The sequence below is a fragment of the Lacerta agilis genome, chromosome 2 (assembly GCF_009819535.1).
Source record: "Lacerta agilis isolate rLacAgi1 chromosome 2, rLacAgi1.pri, whole genome shotgun sequence".
NCBI lineage: Eukaryota > Metazoa > Chordata > Lepidosauria > Squamata > Lacertidae > Lacerta > Lacerta agilis.
The window spans coordinates 75,427,369-75,447,706 of record NC_046313.1 but is presented as its reverse complement, the minus strand read 5'-3'; the positions used below and the strand labels follow the sequence as shown (position 1 = coordinate 75,447,706).

General features: G+C 39.3%; 1 protein-coding gene across 12 annotated transcripts in view; it reads left to right on the top strand.

Annotated features, from left to right (window-relative positions):
* IQSEC1 (IQ motif and Sec7 domain ArfGEF 1) overlaps positions 1-20,338 on the top strand; it is a 323,964-nt gene that overhangs the window by 97,550 nt on the left and 206,076 nt on the right. Inside the window, exon 1 of one of the 12 annotated variants that reach the window (XM_033140850.1) lies at positions 11,903-11,941. The exons of 10 other annotated variants lie outside the window; for them this stretch is intronic. In XM_033140850.1, the coding sequence (XP_032996741.1) occupies positions 11,919-11,941 (23 nt within the window). In that variant the 5' untranslated portion in view covers positions 11,903-11,918. Of the gene's footprint in view, positions 1-11,902; positions 11,942-20,338 lie in introns of those variants that run through there. One more of the 12 variants, XM_033140845.1, reaches the window with a different exon arrangement.

Genomic DNA, 20,338 nt, shown 5'->3' with positions numbered 1-20,338 from the left:
TGAGGCTTGTCCAGCACAACTGCTATAGCAGATATGGGAGGGGTTAGGATTGTATTAAAAACTTTTTCCAACTCTACAATATCATTTTTGAGAACTTTACATAGTATTCCAAATGTGGTCACACCATAGATTTGTATAACAGCATTATGATACCAGCAGTTTTATCTTCCTAATGATTCCTAACGTGGAATTTGCCTTTTGCCATTTTGCTAGCCAGCTCAGCAAGGTGCTTTTGAGCATCAGCAAACTTGGCCAACTCACAGCTCATTTATGAACAAGTTAAAAATGAAGACCCCAGTACCAATCCTTGGTGCACTCCACTTTCTACATACTTCCATTCCGAGAACTTTGTTTATTCTTATTACTGCTTCCTGCTACTTAAGCAATTCCTGATCCACAAGAGCATCTCTCCTTTTATTCTGTGACTTCTAAGCTTACATGGGAGTTGTTGTTTTTTAAATCAATGTACATTGTGTCTACCAAATTACTTTTATTTATATGGTTGCTGACACACTCAAATAACTCAAATAAGATCATGAGTCAGGACTTTCCCTTGCAGAAGCCATGCTGGCTCTGCTTCAGCAGGACTTGTTCTTCTATATGCTTGGTTATTTTATCCTTATCAGAGCTTGAGACAAGTGTCTTACTGCTTTTTGTATAAGAGATTCATGTGTGTGTGTGTGTGTGTGTGTGTGTGTGTGTGAGAGAGAGAGAGAGAGAGAGAGAGGTGAGAGAGGGGGGACTTACCCCCAACAGCATGGCCTTCCTTATGAAGTTTTGGGACCTCTTATGAAGTGTTGGGGGTAAGTTTCTCTCTCTCTCTCTCTCTCTCTCTCTCTCTCTCTCTCTCTCAACTGCTTGGGGAATTTCTAGACCCTACCTCCAGGACTCATCACTTCATAAGAGGTCACAAAACTTTGTGAAATAGTCATAGAACACAAGGGGTAGCTTTAGTCTGTAACATAAGGGAAGATTCTACAGTGGAGCCTTCTGTCAACAGATAAAGAATTTTATTTGGGTAAAGGAGAGGGAAAAGGGAATGCCACAGTTACAGTTTTCATGTGTTTTCTAGTCATTTGGGGAATTCCAAAATTCTTTGGTTGAGAAAGCATTCGAAAATTTCTCATAGGAATTAATGGAAATTGTCAAATCATTATGCGAATGCTCACCTAACAAACCATTTCCTGAGAATGCACATTGTGTTCAGATAGCAAATCCTGCATGTATAATCAATAAAGTCAATTGAGTTAGCTTAGTTGCACATTATTTGTTTGAGCAAAGTCTTGGGGATCAGAGCTTAAATAGAGTTCATTGCAGATGTGAGGTTCTGTGAGAGAGCAGATTGGGGGTCCTGAGTTTCCAGGGAAACAAGACTGTAAGTGAAGTTGTGTGTGTGTGTGTGTGTGTGTGTGAGAGAGAGAGAGAGAGAGAGAGAGAGAGAATCTGAGACTAGTAAGACATCCAACAAATATAAATATAAAATTAATAAATCCCTCAAAACTAATGTCAGCTAAATTACCGCATCCTCATTCATTTGGTGGTGGTGAAATGTTATTTGCCCCAGTCATGTGATCTGCTCCAATTCTGATGCCTTTGATCTTGGTCTCTGTAGCCAGCTAGAAATTTACTTACGAGACCAGTGCTACCTCTCTGTTCTTACATATGGAAAGAGGTAGCAAGTTCTGAGCAGTTACAGGTAGGAAAGCTCATACCAAGAACAAACTTAGTTGGTCTCTAAGGTGCTACTGGAAGGAATTTTTTTATTTTTTATATTGTTTCAAGTTCTGAGCAGTTAGCTTTTCAGTGAAACTGATTAACTTGAGAATGCATATTCAAAAACAAAACAGTAGATAGACATCTTCTTTGAGTTCACCGTGGAAGGCATGCAAACTCAGACACCCTATACGGTGCTGTTGAGCTACAATGCAATTACTTTATTACTTTATTGATTTATTAAATTTATATACCGCCCTTCATCCAAAGATCCACAGCATAAAAATACAGAATAAAACCACAAAGTACATAATAAAAACAAAAACAAAGCAAAACAATTACCCTCCCACCCACAAACACATTTAAAAGGACATAGAATGTTAATCAGCCAAAGGCCTGGTTGTAGAGGAATGTTTTCTAAAGGGGTTAATATGCACACAGTGATGCACAAAATTGCAAGCTGGTTAGGTTAATTCCAGGTAGATTGATAGAAAACATTCTTAAAGGGAACCCTTGTGTTCACATATGTCAGGAACCACTGTTTTAAAGTTATTCAAGAACGTTAACAAGCATGTGCTAGGCCATCAGCTACTCCTCAGTAAAGCATTAGCAGGCATAGAATAAGATAATAGATTGTCTTAATCAGTAACTGACTGAACATCCGCAAGCAGAATAGGCCATGGGATAAACTGTCCATATACAGTCTCCATCCCAGTGTTATAATGGGTTAAATCAACTTAATAGAACTAACGATTCTACCGAAATATGCAACTTTGTACATGTGTTTAGTGTCTTAACCCTAAAGGCTATTAATATAAATTAAAAATAAATACTGTGTTTGGTTGTTTAATTGAACCAGAGTTTAAACAGATTTGCTTTCATTTCGAAAGCACTACAATTTATTCTGAAATGGATCCAAAGGTTTGTCCAGTGTTTTTTTTTTCAGCTGCCAAACTATCCCCATTAATCTGTGTTTGCCTTTATAGGTTTCAACAAGAAAATTGTTTTTAAGCATAAGCAAGGAAAAAGTCAACATTGGAACAGAACAATATTTAGCTACAGAAAATGCATATTCAAAGCGAGGGATCCAAGCAGTGTGGATTTGGCCTGATTTCTTTCAGGTCATTTGAAGCATTTTTGTTTGCACTGGAGTAATGAATTACTGACACTGGAGATCTTGCTTCTGTACTCGGTGTACTCCTTTGCTGTAATACACATGCTGGGTGAGCAGCTCTAGCAGTTCATGTTGAGGACTCACACTTTTATCGTTATGTGTGATTTAAATCATGGCCTCAAAGGGGCCCTTTTGGATGCAGCAGTCCCAGTTTGCCATGCGGTGGTTTCTCAAGCAGGGGCCAACCACTCCTGCCACAGCCCTTCCCCTGTGCAATACCTTTGTGTAGCAACTTTGGCACTTTAATCCTGTTCAACTTAAATCTGTTATATTGGTTTACCAACCAGGATGCTAAACCATTAAAAAAAAAAAACTAACATTAAACTACTTTAGACCCAACAGGGAACTAGTTTAAACAGATCAGGTTTTTTCAATCACCAAAGTCACAGAGCAAAGAAATAAACAGCATGTGGTCCCAATGCCCATTCCTGACTTGCTAAACCATGAAAGAAAACATGCTAGAAGTTTGACTGTGAGAAGTTAGACAGGTGGCATTAACAGGTCTCCTGAAATGTAACATGACTGCTCATTCGAACTAGCTCTCCATACCTCCTCCTTTTTTCCAGCTCTCATTCAGAACTGTAACTGGAAACTTGAAGAAACTTGAGCTTGTTTTGTCTTTCAGTTCTCTTATCTATAAAAGAGAGGAGGCTGCTTTCCTAAAACAGCACATCTAATGAGCAAGAAAAGATTCCTGCAAGAGGTTTCTCAGAGACTTACAATACAGGACATTCTTGTCAAAAACTAGGTAATGAACAAGGAAAATAGAGTGGTGTTTAATTATCTACTGCCAGAATGTGCAAATACTTTATCAATCCAGCTTGTGAATTGTATTACTGCAATGCTTGTAAGACTTGGTGTAACAGCTTGCTGCTTTTCCTTGTATACTGAAACGCTAGAATGATTGCATTCTTCATTTGCTGTCTACGTTGTTGCATTCTACCATTAAAGGGTAGTGTTGAATTCTTTTTCCTATGATTTTGTGCTGAAAAGCAGTAAGGAAGTTATTCGTTGTGGTGTTGTATCTACTAGGTTGAAGACAATCTTTTGACTATTTCTAATGCACTGTGTCCTAGTTTCCAGCAACCATTCCACCTGAAATCTAAAGGTGTACTCAAGGCTGTCACAATAGTGGGACGAGGTGAAACAATTTGCCTCAGGTGGCAGTTCTGACTCTTTGTTGCTCTGCTGCCAGCCACGCCACAGCTTTGCCTGCAGCACAAGGACAGCCATGGGCAAGGGTGCAGTTGTGGTGGCAGGGCCAGCAACAAGGAGGAGGGACAGAAGGGGGCATTTTGCCTACAACTGCAAAATATCCTGGGCTACCCTTGGGTGTATTTTACTTGATGTACTAAGGTGTGTGTGTTTTTTTAAAGCAGCTGGTGACACTTGTATCTGCATGTTCTTTGAGAACTCTGAAGTTATTTTTTTATATCCATAAATATGTTGTTGTTGTTTAGTCATTTAGTCGTGCCCGACTCTTTGTGACCCCATGGCCCAGAGCATGCCAGGCACTCCTGTCTTCCACTGCCTCCCACAGTTTGGTCCAGCCATCTCATCCTCTTTTCCAGGGAGTCTTCTCTTCTCATGAGGTGGCCAAAGTATTGAAGCCTCAGCTTCAGGATCTGTCCTTCCAGTGAGCACTCAGGGCTGATTTCCTTAAGAATAGATAGATTTGATCATTTTGCAGTCCATGGGATTCTCAAGAGTCTCTTCTAGCACCATAATTCAAAAGCATCGATTCTTCGGCGATCAGCCTTCTTTATGGTTCAGCTCTCACTTCCATACATCACTACTGGGAAAACCATAGCTTTAACTATACCAGGGGTCAGCAACCTTCGGCTCTCCAGATGTTTCGGACTACAATTCCCATCATCCCTGACCACTGGTCCTGTTAGCTAGGGATCATGGGAGTTGTAGGCCAAAACATCTGGAGAGCCGAAGGTTGCCTATGCCTGAACTATACGGACCTTTGTCAGCAAGGTGATGTCTCTGCTTTTTAAGATGCTATCTAAGTTTGTCATTGTTTTTCTCCCAAGAAGCAGGCGTCTTTTAATTTTGTGACTGCTGTCACCATCTGCAGTGATCATGGAGCCCAAGAAAGTAAAATCTCTCACTGCTTCCATTTCTTCCCCTTCTATTTGTGAATTTATTTATCACTATAGTAGTGTGTGTGTGTGTGTGTGTGTGAAAGTGTTAACTTCCCTTTTAGTGTCAGTTGTATAGAACCTATAAGTAAACCGTAGTAGCGGTAAAACAGGAGTAAAGGGGGAGCATGTAATGAAACAAAATTATGAGACTGCACTTTTTGGAGTAAACATTTCAGTTGTTATGCTAATAATTTTCATGTACATGATGGATCATAACACTCACCCTTGTGAGTTAACAGCACATGAGGAAAGTGGTCCATTATTTGCATTATGTGTAGTAACACATTCTCTGAATCAGAAGGAATGGTGCAATTCATCAAGCTGACAAGTTGTGATTTCAAGACTCCTTGCTAGGTGTTTTGCTTGAGCTCGCTTCAGTTGTTTATAAGAACAGTAACAATTACAAGGAGTGTTTAAACAGGATGTGAATGCAGAGTGGTGTCTTGAAGAAACTACTTTTAACCAATAATAGTTTCCCCCAAAACATGTTTAGCAAACATGTTTGTTAAAACTGCCTGTCTGGGGTGGCCTGTGTCACTGCTGCTCTGACTATGGAGTCCACCTGCCAGGGTGAGGATCTTTTACATCAAGCACAGGCAAACTCAGCCCTCCAGATGTTTTGGGACTACAACTCTCATCATTCCTGACCACTGGTCCTGTTAGCTAGGAATTATGGGAATTGTAGTCCCAAAGCATCTGGAGGTTTGCCTATGCCTGTTTTACATTGTCTGTTCAGCACCTGTCTAACCAACCTCCTTCTCCCCCCCCCCCTCAAAGCCACTTACAGTGGAATTGTAACACCAGTTTGTATTTGCCTGGGCCTCTGTTTCACTTGCAGCTGGTCTCAGCCTTGCTTTAGAGATTCCATTGAGCACACCTCTGCTATCGTGGCTCCTGCCTTAAACATGCAGACAGACACTCTTACTTGTAAGAAAGAAATCTTATTCAGGCAGGTAAGAGTACAGCCTCAACAGCAGACACAGAGCTCTGGGGTCATGATTTAGGAGTTTGGGAGCAGGGCAAGAAGTTCAGAACTGGACAGAAGTGATGAAGATGTCCCAACAGGCTTTGCTGCCCCTCTTGCCAAGTTTTAAAAGATGAGGCGTGGCACACTCACTTGTGAGACTCTTTCCCCTTGTGGGAATGTTAAGCTTTTAAGTGTGCTTTCTGTCGTGGGGTGGGGGAAGAGATCCTGCTCAAATCTGTGAAGGTAGTGTCTGATTCTAAGTGAAAAGACTGACACTTGAACCTTTGGTTCAGCCTCACCCCTCAGTTGGTCACAGCTTTCACCAGCCCCACTAAGGCTGATGGATTCCATGGTCACCTCTCCAAAGTAGCTGAAGGTGAGGCATAAAGGGGAGTTCCCCCTCCCCCAACCCAGATTCTCACCATTCAGCCCTCTTTCTTTGTCTGACCCTGTCAATGCAAGCCTGATTCTGATCAGACTAGGGGTGGGAGGGTGGCCCCATGACTCCTGCATTCCCGTTTCTACTTTACAATTTGATCATCAGTGCTTAGATTGGGAACATAATCTTCTCCCCATTTCCCACAAACCACTGGAAGTCCTGAAGCAAGTTAGCAGAAACAATGCCCCATTGTGCCCCATAAGGCTACAGTTTTGTTGCTCCTTGTGGCAATAGGCCACTTAATTTAAGAAAGATCGAGCAAGCAAGAAAACAACACCAGTGTCTTGGAGATTTTGGAATTCCATGCCTTGAACTAACCAAACTCTGTGTATAATAACTACCATAAATATATTACTCTTTGAATGTTTTGTTCACTATGGAATCATTCCCCTTATATGTAAAGTTAGCTTGCACTGAGCCACAAAAAAGGGCAGGAGGACTCCCTACAGTTGGGAAGGACCTGTGAGATATGCAGGGAAGTAATGCCTTTAAAGAGCATGGGGCAGGGAAGCCATTACAAAAGTAAGGTTGTGTGACTTTGGTGTATTTTGTCAGTGTAACAGGGAAGATGGGGGTTTTGTCAATTACCACTTCCCCTGTGGCCCCCCGCTATCTGCTCCAGAGGGTTGGGGAACCCTTCAAAACAGTGTGGAAGGTGGCATGGAGAGGGGGCTGAAGGAGGGCAGACTGGCAAAATTTGCCTCTTTCTCTATTCTTAGAACCTCAGCTGGATCAATGAACTTCCTGACTCTTCTCTAAAACACCCTGTAGTGATGGGAACCAAGGGATGCACTTAATGTTCTGCCCTCATGCTGGCAGCGGAGCAGCATTGCCTATTTGTGAAGCCTCACCTGCCAGAGCTGAAATTGGCTCAAAAATTTCACACAGAAATCATTTAAATATTGTTGGAAGTGTGTGAAGATTTGTCACTTTACAGATTGAAGGATTGGGAGCTAGGTAGAAATTGTCCTTGAATAATACATGTCTTCAGGTCTGTTTTCACAACCAAATCCCCCCTCCCCATAGGATCTTGTTAACTGTGAGGTTGAGTATCCTCTGCTGCTTAAAGAACTGTATCTGATATGCATACTTTGGAAGTCCAAGTAAATAATGTTTACTAGATAAATTGTATCCACATGTCTATTAATATCCTCTAAAATGTTATGGAGGCAGGACATACTTTTGCAGAAGCTATGCTGAGTCTTCTTCAGCAAGACTTGTCCTTCTATATGCTTAATAACATTATCTTTCATAATACTTTCCACCAATTTACCCAGAGCAGTCATTCAGGTAACTTGCCTATAATTTCCTGCATCTTTTTTTAAAATATTTATCGGCCACTTTCCAATCCTTTATTGCTGAGACCAATCTCAGGGATATGTTTCAGCTTCTGTTAGAAAATTCCACATTTGAGTTATTTAAGAAGTTTTGTATGGATATAATCTGGACTCAGTTATTTATTTTCAACTTGTAAATAAAGTCAAGAACCTTACCACTTGTCACCACTGTTTGCCTTGGTTCCTCAGACTCCCTTTCTGAAAATGTCAGTTCAGGCATCGATATCTACTCTCCATCTTCTGCAGTGAAAACATATACAATCTTCTTATCATCCTTTAGCACACTCTTGCTCCACTCTCTTTCATCCAATGTCCAACCTTCCAACCCAGTTGAAATATTTTTTTAAAAAAGTTGGTCTTGATGTTTTCAGTGATATGCTCCTCAAAGTTCTTCTTCGTGTGTGTTGCTATTGCCTACTTGTAGTTATTTTGTGCAAGTTTGTCCTCCTTTCCCCCTCTGCATTTGAACAAGACTTCCATTTTCTGAACAAATCATTTCCCCCTGTTCCTTGATGCTGCTTGTTAATCGCACTCATGACCTTTTGTACTTGGTGGTAACTTTCCTGACCTGTGGTATGCATTCAAGTTAAGCTTCTAATAGTGTGGGTTTGAGTAATCCCCATATGTTCTGGAAAAGTATGACCTTCTTGACTTTCCCTTTCAATTTCTTTTATGCCAGTCACTTCTCATTTTGGAGAAGTTTCCTCTTTTGAACTCATAGGTGTTGGACTTGCTTGGCAATTGTCCAGTTACATAGATGTTGAATTTGATAGCATTGTAGTCACTGTTTCCAAATGTTTCAATGATGTTTAAATCTCTCACTAAGTCCTGGGCACCACTTATTGTTTTGTTGAGAGTCACTTCCCCTGGAGTTTATTCCAGTGTTTTAGGGCACAGTCATTTAGTGTAGTAATCATTTGCTGTGACCAGAGCATTCCTTTATCTGCTCTATGTAAGGGAATTGAATACACCCATAACTATGACACTTTCTTCTTTGGGTGCCCCTCTGATTTCATTACCATCCTGAGTATTTTGGTCAGGGAGTGATGGATTATCCCCCAGTAATAAATTACTTTTGAGGCCTCATATTGCCATCCAGTTATTTCTGTCGGAACCCTGGAAGCCAAGACCCAAGTTGGGGACAAGTTTTGGTGAGAGACCCTTAGCAGATATTTAACATCACGAAACATACAAGAAAGAAAAGAATGGGAATATAGGCTGTAAAACATTAAAAATGTTCCCTTCCAGTAAAGTCCCAGTATGACACTTTTAAAAAACTATTTCCAAGCTATCCCACTTCCCTAGCATAGAGGTGGTCCACACATTTGGTAGGTCATAAAATACTTTGCTTACAGAACTCTACAAAGGTCAGATTCAGGTGCTTTTCCATATAGCAGTCAGAAAAGATGCACAGGCAGTTGAAATGTTGCTTAGTTACAAAAGGTAAAAGTTACTAAACTACTAGTAGAGAAAGCTACTAGTTTCAGACTCCATTCTGTTCTGAAACAAAAGAGGCTGGTTAAAGCCATGTGGTTGAGCACCTTACATGCTGAAATCCACTTGGAGGGTGAGAGATAAGGCTTGGTGACCCGTTCTGTCTCAAGGTGAAGAGTGATGACATAGACCAAACCTGGCAAAACAGCTTACTTACTCTATGGTAAACCCCTTCACGCACTAATTAGATTCAAACATGCTAGAGTTGTATTTGCCTTTATCCTACAATTTTGTACAAGTCCAGTGAGTGTCTTGAAGAATAACATGGTTTTGGTAAAAGTAAAGCTGAACATTGTTTTTAGTAGGTTTGAATGATTTCTGATAATCTAGTGAAAGGATTGCTACATTGAGGGACTTTTATATCCCTGTGGTGGGAGAGGATTAAGCATACAAAAAAAACAAAAGGCAAATGAACAGTGCACACTTAAGCTGCATAGGAAGATAGGACATAAACGCTTAGAAAACAGCACATCCTTGCAGACAAGAGGTTTCAGTTTAATTTTACATCGTTGCCATGATTATTCTTTTCAAAATATTTTAACAGGACAAAAATATTTTAACTGTGCTAAATTGCTGTTGCCATTCTCTTTCCCTCTCCCTCCTTCTTTCTCATATATAACAATCAATTAATAATAGAAAGGCTTTTCTGCAACTCTGATTAATTTTTAAATGCATGGCCATCTTAAGTGAGATTAGGCACTATTATTTAAATGAACTGTCATTTTAGTAACAAATCCACTTAGATAACTAGTGACAATGTTACATTATAAAAGATTAGGCCATGCACATTTCCCATACGATCCATTTATTTGGAAGATACTCAGTTTAGTTACCTTTTACTTTGCTCCAGAGAAGGCTTAGTTGCAAACCAGTTTGTTGGAAGTGTTGGGACAGATGCCCACAATCCATTGCTTCCTTGTATGTGTGTGCCAAATGATGATCTTAATTCAAAGTGAAGGAAAATTGAGATATAAGATACGAAGATCCACCTAATGTTGAAACGTTGGGCAGTTACACATGTGCATGCCAAATGTTACAAACACAGCTATCAAATATGTTTCCCTTATTTACTTTATCTTCTTTAAATTTTTAAGCATGTCACCATTCACAAAACCCCATGTACCTCTGCTACTTTAGAATCTGATTAGCCATTGTGGTGACGATCAACATTGGCCTGACAACTTTCTCTTCTAGGTAGCTGAAACATTTCCAGGCTTTAGGATAGCTTTTAGTTCATACCTTAGGCTTACCCATGAATATACATTGTCCTTGTAATATATTTTACTTACTAATGGGAGCAGATGGGCATCATAATGACTCATCTGCCAGAAGAGACAGATTGGCTATCTTAATTATGTTGAAATAATGCTGAATCACTCTAAAATTTTGGTGAGTTTCCCTTGTTCACCATGGCAGTCAGTAAAATTGTTATGAGTGAATTGATTCCTTGGATCCCTGACTAGATTTTATCACCTTAGAGGAAATGTTGCTCAGGGATCTTTATTCAAAGAAAGCACAGCATGAGGCTTCTTTCTATTCTAGCAGAGCTGTTAGTGAAATGGTTCAGTAGTAAGAGTGCCACTCCCCATTCCATTTTTATTTTGGATAGACATTTTGGTAAATGGGCCTTGGAAAGGAGAAACATTATGAAAAGGGAACAATTGAAGAAAGTGGGGAAGGAGAGGGTTTTTAAAAAATCAAGCATTTTGTAATGCAAGTTTTCTTTATATGATTAGATTTCAGATAATTTAAATGACGTGTGGAAATTTGGTGCAATAGTCTTATATTTAAGGTGTTTTATGTGTACACTGATTGTCAAGACATGGTATGCATATTCTTAAATCAAAAAAGCATGTGTGTAGCTTCTTCAAATACCTATACTGGAAGCAGCAGATGAACTATGATGCTCAAAGAGTAAGACTTCTAATGCAGACTGAAGGAAGGACTATCGTGTAAAACAAAAATGCCCCTTTACATCTAAATATTGCTATAAAGCAGTTGTTCTGAAACAAATCCCCGAAATATATTCTCATTCACCTGTTTTTCTTCCATCTTCTGCTTTGTCAGTTAGCAGCATCGTGTATCACTATATATTGACTCTGCAGTAAAGAAGGGTGTAGAATTTGCCTCCACAGATGCTGCTGTTACCATGGAGATAAAAGGACCAATGGCCTTTTTCTAGTTTGGACTGTACTACACTGTTCATAAAAAGATGGTGAATTCTAAAACTGCATCATTTGATTTTTTTAAAATATGAAACAGAGTAACATAGGAGAATGCAATTGCGGTTCTATTTTAATTACAATAATCTCATTATAAATTGAAGATTTCTCATGAGACAGAGAGCATAAATGTGAGTCCCGTACTCGTGGCTTGCACACTGCCAATCCTCCTCCTCCTCCTCTTCAGAAAAACCTTTTCCTTTTGCAAAATATAGCCCCTTAGAGCCCTTGGGTTCATCTGATGCAGCATTTGATGCTGGTTACATCACAGGTTCCCTTATCTGTGGTATTCCTCTTTGAGAGTGAATGAGTCTGTGAAAGCTGTGAATGTGAATTTTGATTCCTGGAGGAGAGACGTGTTCTACCTTAGATTACTCAGTGAAGAAGAAAACAAACAAAGAATCTTCTAAAAAAAATCAAGGATGGCTTGCAGAAGGTGTAATTTGTAAGTATTCTCCTCTTTGTTATCCATTAGCATCCATATTATTGAAGATGGGAATAAGAACAGCTATTCATTCATAGTACAGCAGCTTTCTCTTCATGAACCATTTTATGGGTGTTACCTTCCAGCACCACATTGATGTGCATGTTGAAATTCTGTAGCTGAATGGCTTCAGGACTGCAAATGTTGAAACAATTCAGCATCGTTGAAAATAAAGAGAGACCTGTTAGTGATTTGGTCAAACCTTGCTATTTTAAATGTGGGATTTTTCAGCAAAAGAGCGATTGAAGATTGTGTTTAGGAGTATTTCTCAATAATAAATACCTTCCATTTTGTATAAATGCTTTTGTTAATTGCTTATTTAGAAAATGGTTTTAGATAAATATGTCCTTGATGCTGCTTGTGACACAGCAATATATAATTTCATGCTGCTTGGCACAGTATTTATGCACTAGATAAGTCATTGTTCACTGCAGGGATTTAGTTTTCAGAGCAATGTGTGTGCTTTGGGGTTTTTCTTGATGATATGATATTATAGTTTCCACAAACCTGGTGGGAAAATGCAGCCATAAGGAGACTGTATGAGGTGAATTTATTGGAAGAACACCATAGACTTTGATTCATGAACCTGCAGTCATAAAGTCAATTATACTAGTGTGCCTATCACTTTAAGCAGTTTTAGAGCAAAAAAATATATGGATGAATGCCTGATAGTATATTTCACTGTATTATGCTAATTCCACCATTTTGTCTGAAGCACAGAATTCAAAAGGTTCAATATTTTAAATATGTCTTGCTTTTATTGCAATCATATTGTGCATTGATGATGTCAATAGAAGTACCAGAATGTGGTTAATGTTCAAATCTACTACTGTAATGCGTAAGTTTGCATTTTTTGACCCGCCAGTTCCCAGTAAGCTTATCCCCACAAATAGACTTCCTGAAAACCAGCCACGTACGAGAGAGGTGCTATGCAGCACAGACCTTGCCATAATTTACTTTACCGGTAATTGAAGTCTGATTTGTACAACTCAGTTGAAGTTAAATTTAAACCCAGTATTTCATTTTAAGAAGCAAATCTTCTATACTCACAGGTAATTATTACTTGGATGAAAGATTTCAGTGGGAATAAACTGGCTTTAATCCAAAAGGTTGACTTTGCTTGCTTTTCGATCAAGATTTCAAACCACAGCCCACTGCCATTAACTTTAATAAAGTAGCTCTGGAGGAAACATTGTGGGAGGAAACCCTTGGAACAACTTATTCCAGAGTTATTGAGCTGAGTACATTTGAAGATTGCAGCTTTGGGGCGAAAGTAAGAAGTAACTCTTGGATGATTGCTGATATTTTATGCCAATTTTCTGTGCTTGGATTCAGGAAATAACTTAATCTACATTCTGTACTCTAAATGGTGAACAAGCCAATGTCTTAGTGCTATTTTGTCCGATGGAAAAAAATCTGCCACTATACTAGACTTCACTTGTATTAGTTAGCAATGGTTCTGATTTTTTGGTTGGGGTTAGCAAACATTAAAGAGATTTTGCATAATCCGTGCAGGAAAACATACTGTTGTCCAGTATAGAACTACAATATATTACGTTCATATAACAATATTAATTGTTTTCTCGAGCAATATTTGATCAAGAATGCCATCGTTATACAGACCTGTAAGGTGGCGAGGATGATCCATGACTTCTGCCCACTGTTTAGTTCCTTAGCACATTACTTGTCTGTCCTGATGAGGAAGGGTTTCCTTGTGGATCTAATTACTTGAGTTATTTAGAGATTACTTCCTTACAATGCCAGTGCTTTATTTTAAAAATCAAATAGCAATGTATCATTTCCATGTGTAACAGAGCCAGGACCGTGTGAGGACGTGTATTGTAGAATGTAAAGCTTTGTCTCCTTTCATTTCAAGTTTTATATTTTAGTTTGATTGGGAAAAAAACAGTATTTGTTTTCTTTAAGGGTATATATAAAGGTAAAGTCATATCTGGAAAGAAGTATAGATCAAATTAAGGCTGCACAGATTGTATCTTGATGTTTCAAATAATGCCTTTAAATATTTTCATGGTGTCTGGATATTTAAGAGCTTTTCTTTAAAACACACAGAGACACACTGACACCATGAACAGATACTTTGAGCTGTTAAAAGTGTTCAAAATCTTGTCTTCAGCCCTTTACCAGAAACATAGATGGGTTCTATTTTTAGCAGAAGATATTTTCCATGGATGAAACACATATTGTGTAACAAACTTTGCTTTACCATAAATGATCTCCTTTCACCATCTCAATATTTTTATTTTTTTCTATTCAGCTGCTGCCATGTTGTTTCCACATAGTATTATTTTTAAAATGAGCTTTCTGATGTATCTGTCTTAAGTATTTGATAGGTGATATCTGATATCTGATGTTAGTCATACTCAAACTCATTGAAATCCATGGACCTGAATTCCATTTGTTTCAGTCAGTCTACTCTGAGTCCGACTTAGTTAGATATCACCCAATGGAATTGCTGTATAGTAAAAAAAAATCATGAGAAAATTATTAATTATCAGTAATGTATTGTGTGCTGTTCTTTTAAAATTTCTCTGCTAGTTCAGCTTCTTCTATTAATAATTCACCGTTAGGAATGTTAACTAAGTTGATTATATTCTACAACTTGCCTATTACGCTGGCATCTCTTGCTGAGTACTGATGAGAATTAATTGGTTACTTAGGGGTAACAGAAAGGAACAGTATGTTTTATGTAGCTAACAGTGCATTGTTAACATAGCCATGAAATGTTGTAGATGTTTAGAAACAGCATTAGAAGAGAAATATAATAGGTAAGGTGATATCTGTTGTTGAACCAATTTGTGATTGACTGATTTTCTGATATAAACACACCACCTTCTTTTATTTGAAACCAAGGAATGCATATCATTTTGGAATTTTTACTTGGCTGTTGGTGAAGGTTTGGAAAGAGTTATGACCTATTTAAAACTCATAGCTAAAAATAACCTCTGAAAATATGACTCATAAAGATATGAGACCAAACGGAAATCTCTAGAAAGGCTAGTTGTTTTATGCCTGTTGGTGACAGCATAAACAAACAAAACTCCTTTTTTGATAGCATGTTTTATTTGGGTGGAGTATATTCTTTTTAAAATGGGCTTACCTCCATTCTGAAAAAGGCAATACAGCACCTCACATTTAGAAAACCCTAGATTCTTTTAAGATTCATGATGGAATTTAGAAGTTGCATTAAGAAGCTCTGGAAGCTCTGCTGTGTAGGTTAGCACTAAATATCTGCAAAGTACTTCATATACTTCAGCAAAGAAAAGGATTAGCTTGGGCTATCTTCTTTACCATGCTAATAAGCAAGTCTGTGACAGAATCTAATAGGAGTCTTCTCATAAGGGAAGCCAAGTGAGTTTTCCCAAATAACCACATTTCATTTTCTTTCATGTCTGGTGGGTATCTTTTGCTTTTACTTAAGCACTTCATGCTATAGCCGTGAGTCATAATGTATGCCAGTTCTATTGAATAAGAATTGCCAAGGTGTTGTATCACAGGATTTTAATGTCCATTATGGTTGTATAGAATCGGGGAGTGATTTCCAATACAGTCATCAATATAAAATGAACAGTTCATGTGATTAGTTTATGTGGACACATGATTTCATATATCTTTACTACTACTACTACTACTACTACTACTATATTACTCTTACATTGTGCCTTTCTTGCAAGGAGCTCAAGGTAGCGTACCATGGTTCTCTCCCCGGCAGTGGGGAACAGCAGGGAGGGTTGACACAATCAACCCTGTGAGGGAGGGCTAGGCTTAGAGAAAGTGACTGGCCCAAGGTCACCCATTGAGCTCATTGGCTGAGTGGGGATTTTAACCAAGAATTCAACAGTCTGACCACTATGCCACACTGGACATACAGGTTTATAGCAAAAGCTTAGGGCACACTTCAGTTTCTTATCTACGGGCAAATGCAGCAAAGTCACACCATAGTCCCAACATCAACACAGCCCATGAAGGACAATCCCTCCCAGAGGTTTTTTAGTCCTTTTCACGCAGATCTGTGTACAGGCAATGCACATTGGCTGTACCCTCCAATGTCCCTATGTTGCTTTGAAACAGAATTTACATGCATAGGCTCTGCGTACACACAGACAGAGATTGCAGTGGGGCCATCAAGCATAATCCTACTCTCCCTTCCATGTACTGATAGCCTGTCTAGTTGTTGAGAGAGAAGAAAGCTTGTGTCTAGATCAAATCTATATGGTGCCCTGAGCTTCAGACTGGGAAGGAATAATGGGAGAATGCATAGAGTGAGTTGCAATGGCCACGCAAACACAGAAATCGGAGCAGAGCCACTGCACAAAGAATCTATTCAATCCTGCTGACTGGTAAATCCAGAATTCTCAGTTGATGTTGAAATGTGCTCTCTCAATACAGTTTCCACATATGCACACTTCCTGTATCTGCTCACCAGAGTGAGCCAGATCCTCGATTTTCAGAAGTAATATTCCTTTGAAGACCAGATGCTAGTGACAGTAGAGAGACATCATCTCCCTGCTCTGCTTGAAAGCTTCCAAAGACATATGGCAGTCTGCTATCAGAATGCTGCACTAGATATTTTGATTTGATCCCAGAAGACGAATTTTTATACTTTGTCTTTATGCATTCCAAGCACTAGCAGTCTACATGCAAATACATAGGCAGCTTGATGCTGATGGGAGGGGAGGATGCCCATACCCCCATCGTGTTAAGTTGGGCATGGCATTGGTGTGGCACCTGGGAAGTCTGAGTACAATTTATTTTGAAGCTTCTTCACTGGTGCAGATGAGTGCGAGTGTTCCTTATACTTTGTCTCTGAATTCTCATGCTGGGACTGGATCATGCTAATTGTTTCTAAATTCTCAATTGAAGTGTAGATTACCAAATATCTAGACATAGTAATGATAATTACTATGATTGTGGTGTGTGTTTCTTCTAGGGGGTTTGGCTGCATTTAGAGGCAATCTTCTTTTCAACCGATGATCTTCATTAAGTTTATCTATGAAATGAACTTTCAGAAGCAATGCTCCTTAGGCTGATAATCTCAACTTTTAATATTGTGCATATGAAATTAAAATGAGGAGTTTTCTACAACCACATAGCCGTCTGTTGGTGGGGACCATGCAAACATCAATGCAAATATAGCTAGTTTCAGACCATATGTTTTCAGTTCCAAGTGTACATGTATTTTAACTAGGAGTTGTGTGATTCAAACTGTATGGGCTGGTTACCATGGTTAAGAGATCGGAAAGAGGATGAAAGTTCAGCTCTTCCTTTCGCATTTTGCCTGCGTGCCTTGAGAATGCCTAAGGTTGGTACAGATATAAGCCTTAATCATACTTAATGGTCAGTGGGGCCAAAATCCCAAGTAGCTTTCACCATGGTCAAGGTCTGTGCCTAGTTAAGACTTGATCATAGTTATGGCTATCAAAGGCATGGATCCAATGGATCGCTTTAAATTTGTTACCCATGATGAAAAAAACAGGAGTTGATATAGCTATATAAGCTCTCTCAAAATGGTACTGTAGCAGCCTGAAGTCTCACAATTGGGGGGGGGGGGATCTCTAGGTCATAGTTCTATCAGAAAAGGAAAATAAGCCAATGTTTTGAAGTTGGGAGTTCCAATGAATAACCTGTGCAAATAGGATGCAGTCCTAGAGTTATACATGGTGTGTCCTACTGACTTCAGGGAAATTTATATGAGCAAATAGGGGCAGGAATGCATTCTAAAACTTTTAATTTATAGTAAGTATAAGGAAGCTGCCTTATACTGAACCAAACCATTAGTCCATCTAAATCAGTACTGTCTACACTGGCTGGCTACGGCTCTCCAGGGTTTCAGGTAAAGAGTCTTTTCCAGTAGCCTGCATGCAAGCAGATTCTCTACCACTGAACTGCACCCCTTCCCTAGAATATTTATCATCTTTTTCTCTCTCTTTCCTGTTGATGATGTTTTATTAACATAGATGATACCACTCAATTTTATCTAGTTGTTGGAAATGCCAGTCCAATGCAGCTTTGCAATTTGCTTATTTAATAGTCGTTTAAAAAATGTCATTCTAGAATTCCACTAAGAGCTTCACCAACCAAGAAAGTCAAATGTTGTTTTTAAGTGTGCGATTAAAATGTTTCAGTCGAAGGCAAATACACTGTGGAAAATCACCAAACGAAGCTAAATGTATATAGAGAATAAATTTATATTTAATTTGTTCTGCTTCTTCTGCCTTTGTTTTAGCATTAGAGTGGTTTGATCTTATTACAGGTTTCATCTTGGATGATCCAAACAATTTTAATGCTCTATGGTATGTCACACAGGGGAAATGTTATCTGAATTAGTTAGTAAATTTTAATATGCACTTGATTTGGCGTGTTGTTGTTGTTGTTGTTGTTGTTCAGTCGTTCAGTCATGTCCGACCCTTCGTGACCCCATGGACCAGAGCACGCCAGGCACACCTATCCTTCACTGCCTCTCGCAGTTTGGCCAAACTCATGTTAGTAGCTTCAAGAACACTGTCCAACCATCTCATCCTCTGTCGTCCCCTTCTCCTTGTGCCCTCCATCTTTCCCAACATCAGGGTCTTTTCTAGGGATTCTTCTCTTCTCATGAGGTGGCCAAAGTACTGGAGCCTCAACTTCAGGATCTGTCCTTCTAGTGAGTACTCAGGGCTGATTTCTTTGAGAATGGATAGGTTTGATCTTCTTGCAGTCCATGGGACTCTCAAGAGTCTCCTCCAGCACCATAATTCAAAAGCATCAATTCTACGGCGATCAGCCTTCTTTATGGTCCAGCTCTCACTTCCATACATTACTACTGGGAAAACCATAGCTTTAACTATACGGACCTTTGTCGGCAAGGTGATGTCTTTGCTTTTTAAGATGCTGTAGTATTGTAGAAATGCTGGCATATAACAAATGTGTGCCATCAGCTTAATGTTGTTAAATAAGGGCCATTATAACTAGTGCTTTGGCTCACAGTGGGTTTTTTCTAGCCCTTTGAGGGGATGGGGGGGGGGGGTAAAGCGAACATGTTTCCAAAAAGGTCAGGTAGTGGGAGATAAGATTTATAGCACAAAAGCAGGTGACATTACATGCTTACATGGTCATACCAGGAAGTCCATTTGCAGATATTCCCACACTGCAGGTGTGGTCCTCCCTAAACCTTTCAGGGAAAAGAGAGACAGGCTGGACCACTTGGCCCCCTCATTAAAGGGATAAAATAAATGCCACCCCACCACGTAGCCTGTGATTTTAAAAAAATAGTGCAGTTTTTCCCCCCACAAAGCAGGTAGGAAAGGAGCAGCACTTTCAGGAAGCGAAGGTTTTTCTGTATTGTAGTAATTGCTGTAGTTGCATTTTAGCGTAATTGTAAAAGGACAATTCATCCTAAACTTAAGCTGCATTTTTCAAAAAGTTGCGCAGTCTCTCTGTCTCAGTCTCAATTTTTCACCTATTGAGCTGCCATAATTTCCCCTTCTCACAGCAATTCATACTGTAGTGTTTGTTTACAGGAACTGCATGGCTTTCATACAAGTTTCCATACCCTTTAACATTTCATAGATGAAAATAGTAACAGTTCCGTCCATGAGGTGATGGGCAGACTCCAGCAGCCAACAAGCAGAAAGTGGGAATTATAAGTACATGTAAGCAGATAGCTACGGATGACATCATGTGATGAGGGGAACCACAAATTGCAAGGCAAATAAAATGCTTGTAATACACACATGTGTACTATATAACTGCTCTGCAATTTAGGCATTGAGCCATAGCCAGAAGTGACTAGTGATTCAAGATCTGTGAATCCATGACAGATGATAATCAATAACACCTTTCTCTTTACCAATGAGCAATTATAGCATCAATCTTTTCCAGAGCTTTCCAGGTGATGGGTTGTATGTACATTGAATCATAACCACCTCTCTCTTTGGAAGTTAAAAATTGGCATTCCCTTTAGATAACATGTGTCTGCTGTCCTTCTCCCAAACAATCCACACCTAGTTTTCTCTCTTCACTTTCTTTTCAGCATCTTCCTGTAAATCAATCAATCATCTTTCTTGTTATAACCAAGGTTCCCTCATGTACCTATTAATGGGTTGTCCTTCCATTGTACAACTGCAGTCTCCTCTTTCTCTACATCCTTAGAACTGGGGACCAGGCTATATAGAATTCCGGAATAGCATGGCAACTTACACATTGCCAAAAGCGGGAGTGAATGCACCACCAGAAAAGAGAGCACAAATACACTTTAAATCATAGAATCATAGAGTTGGAAGAGACCACAAGGGCCATCCAGTCCAACCCCCTGCCAAGCAGGAAATGTGCATGTGTTAGTTTATATGTGTAGATATATTT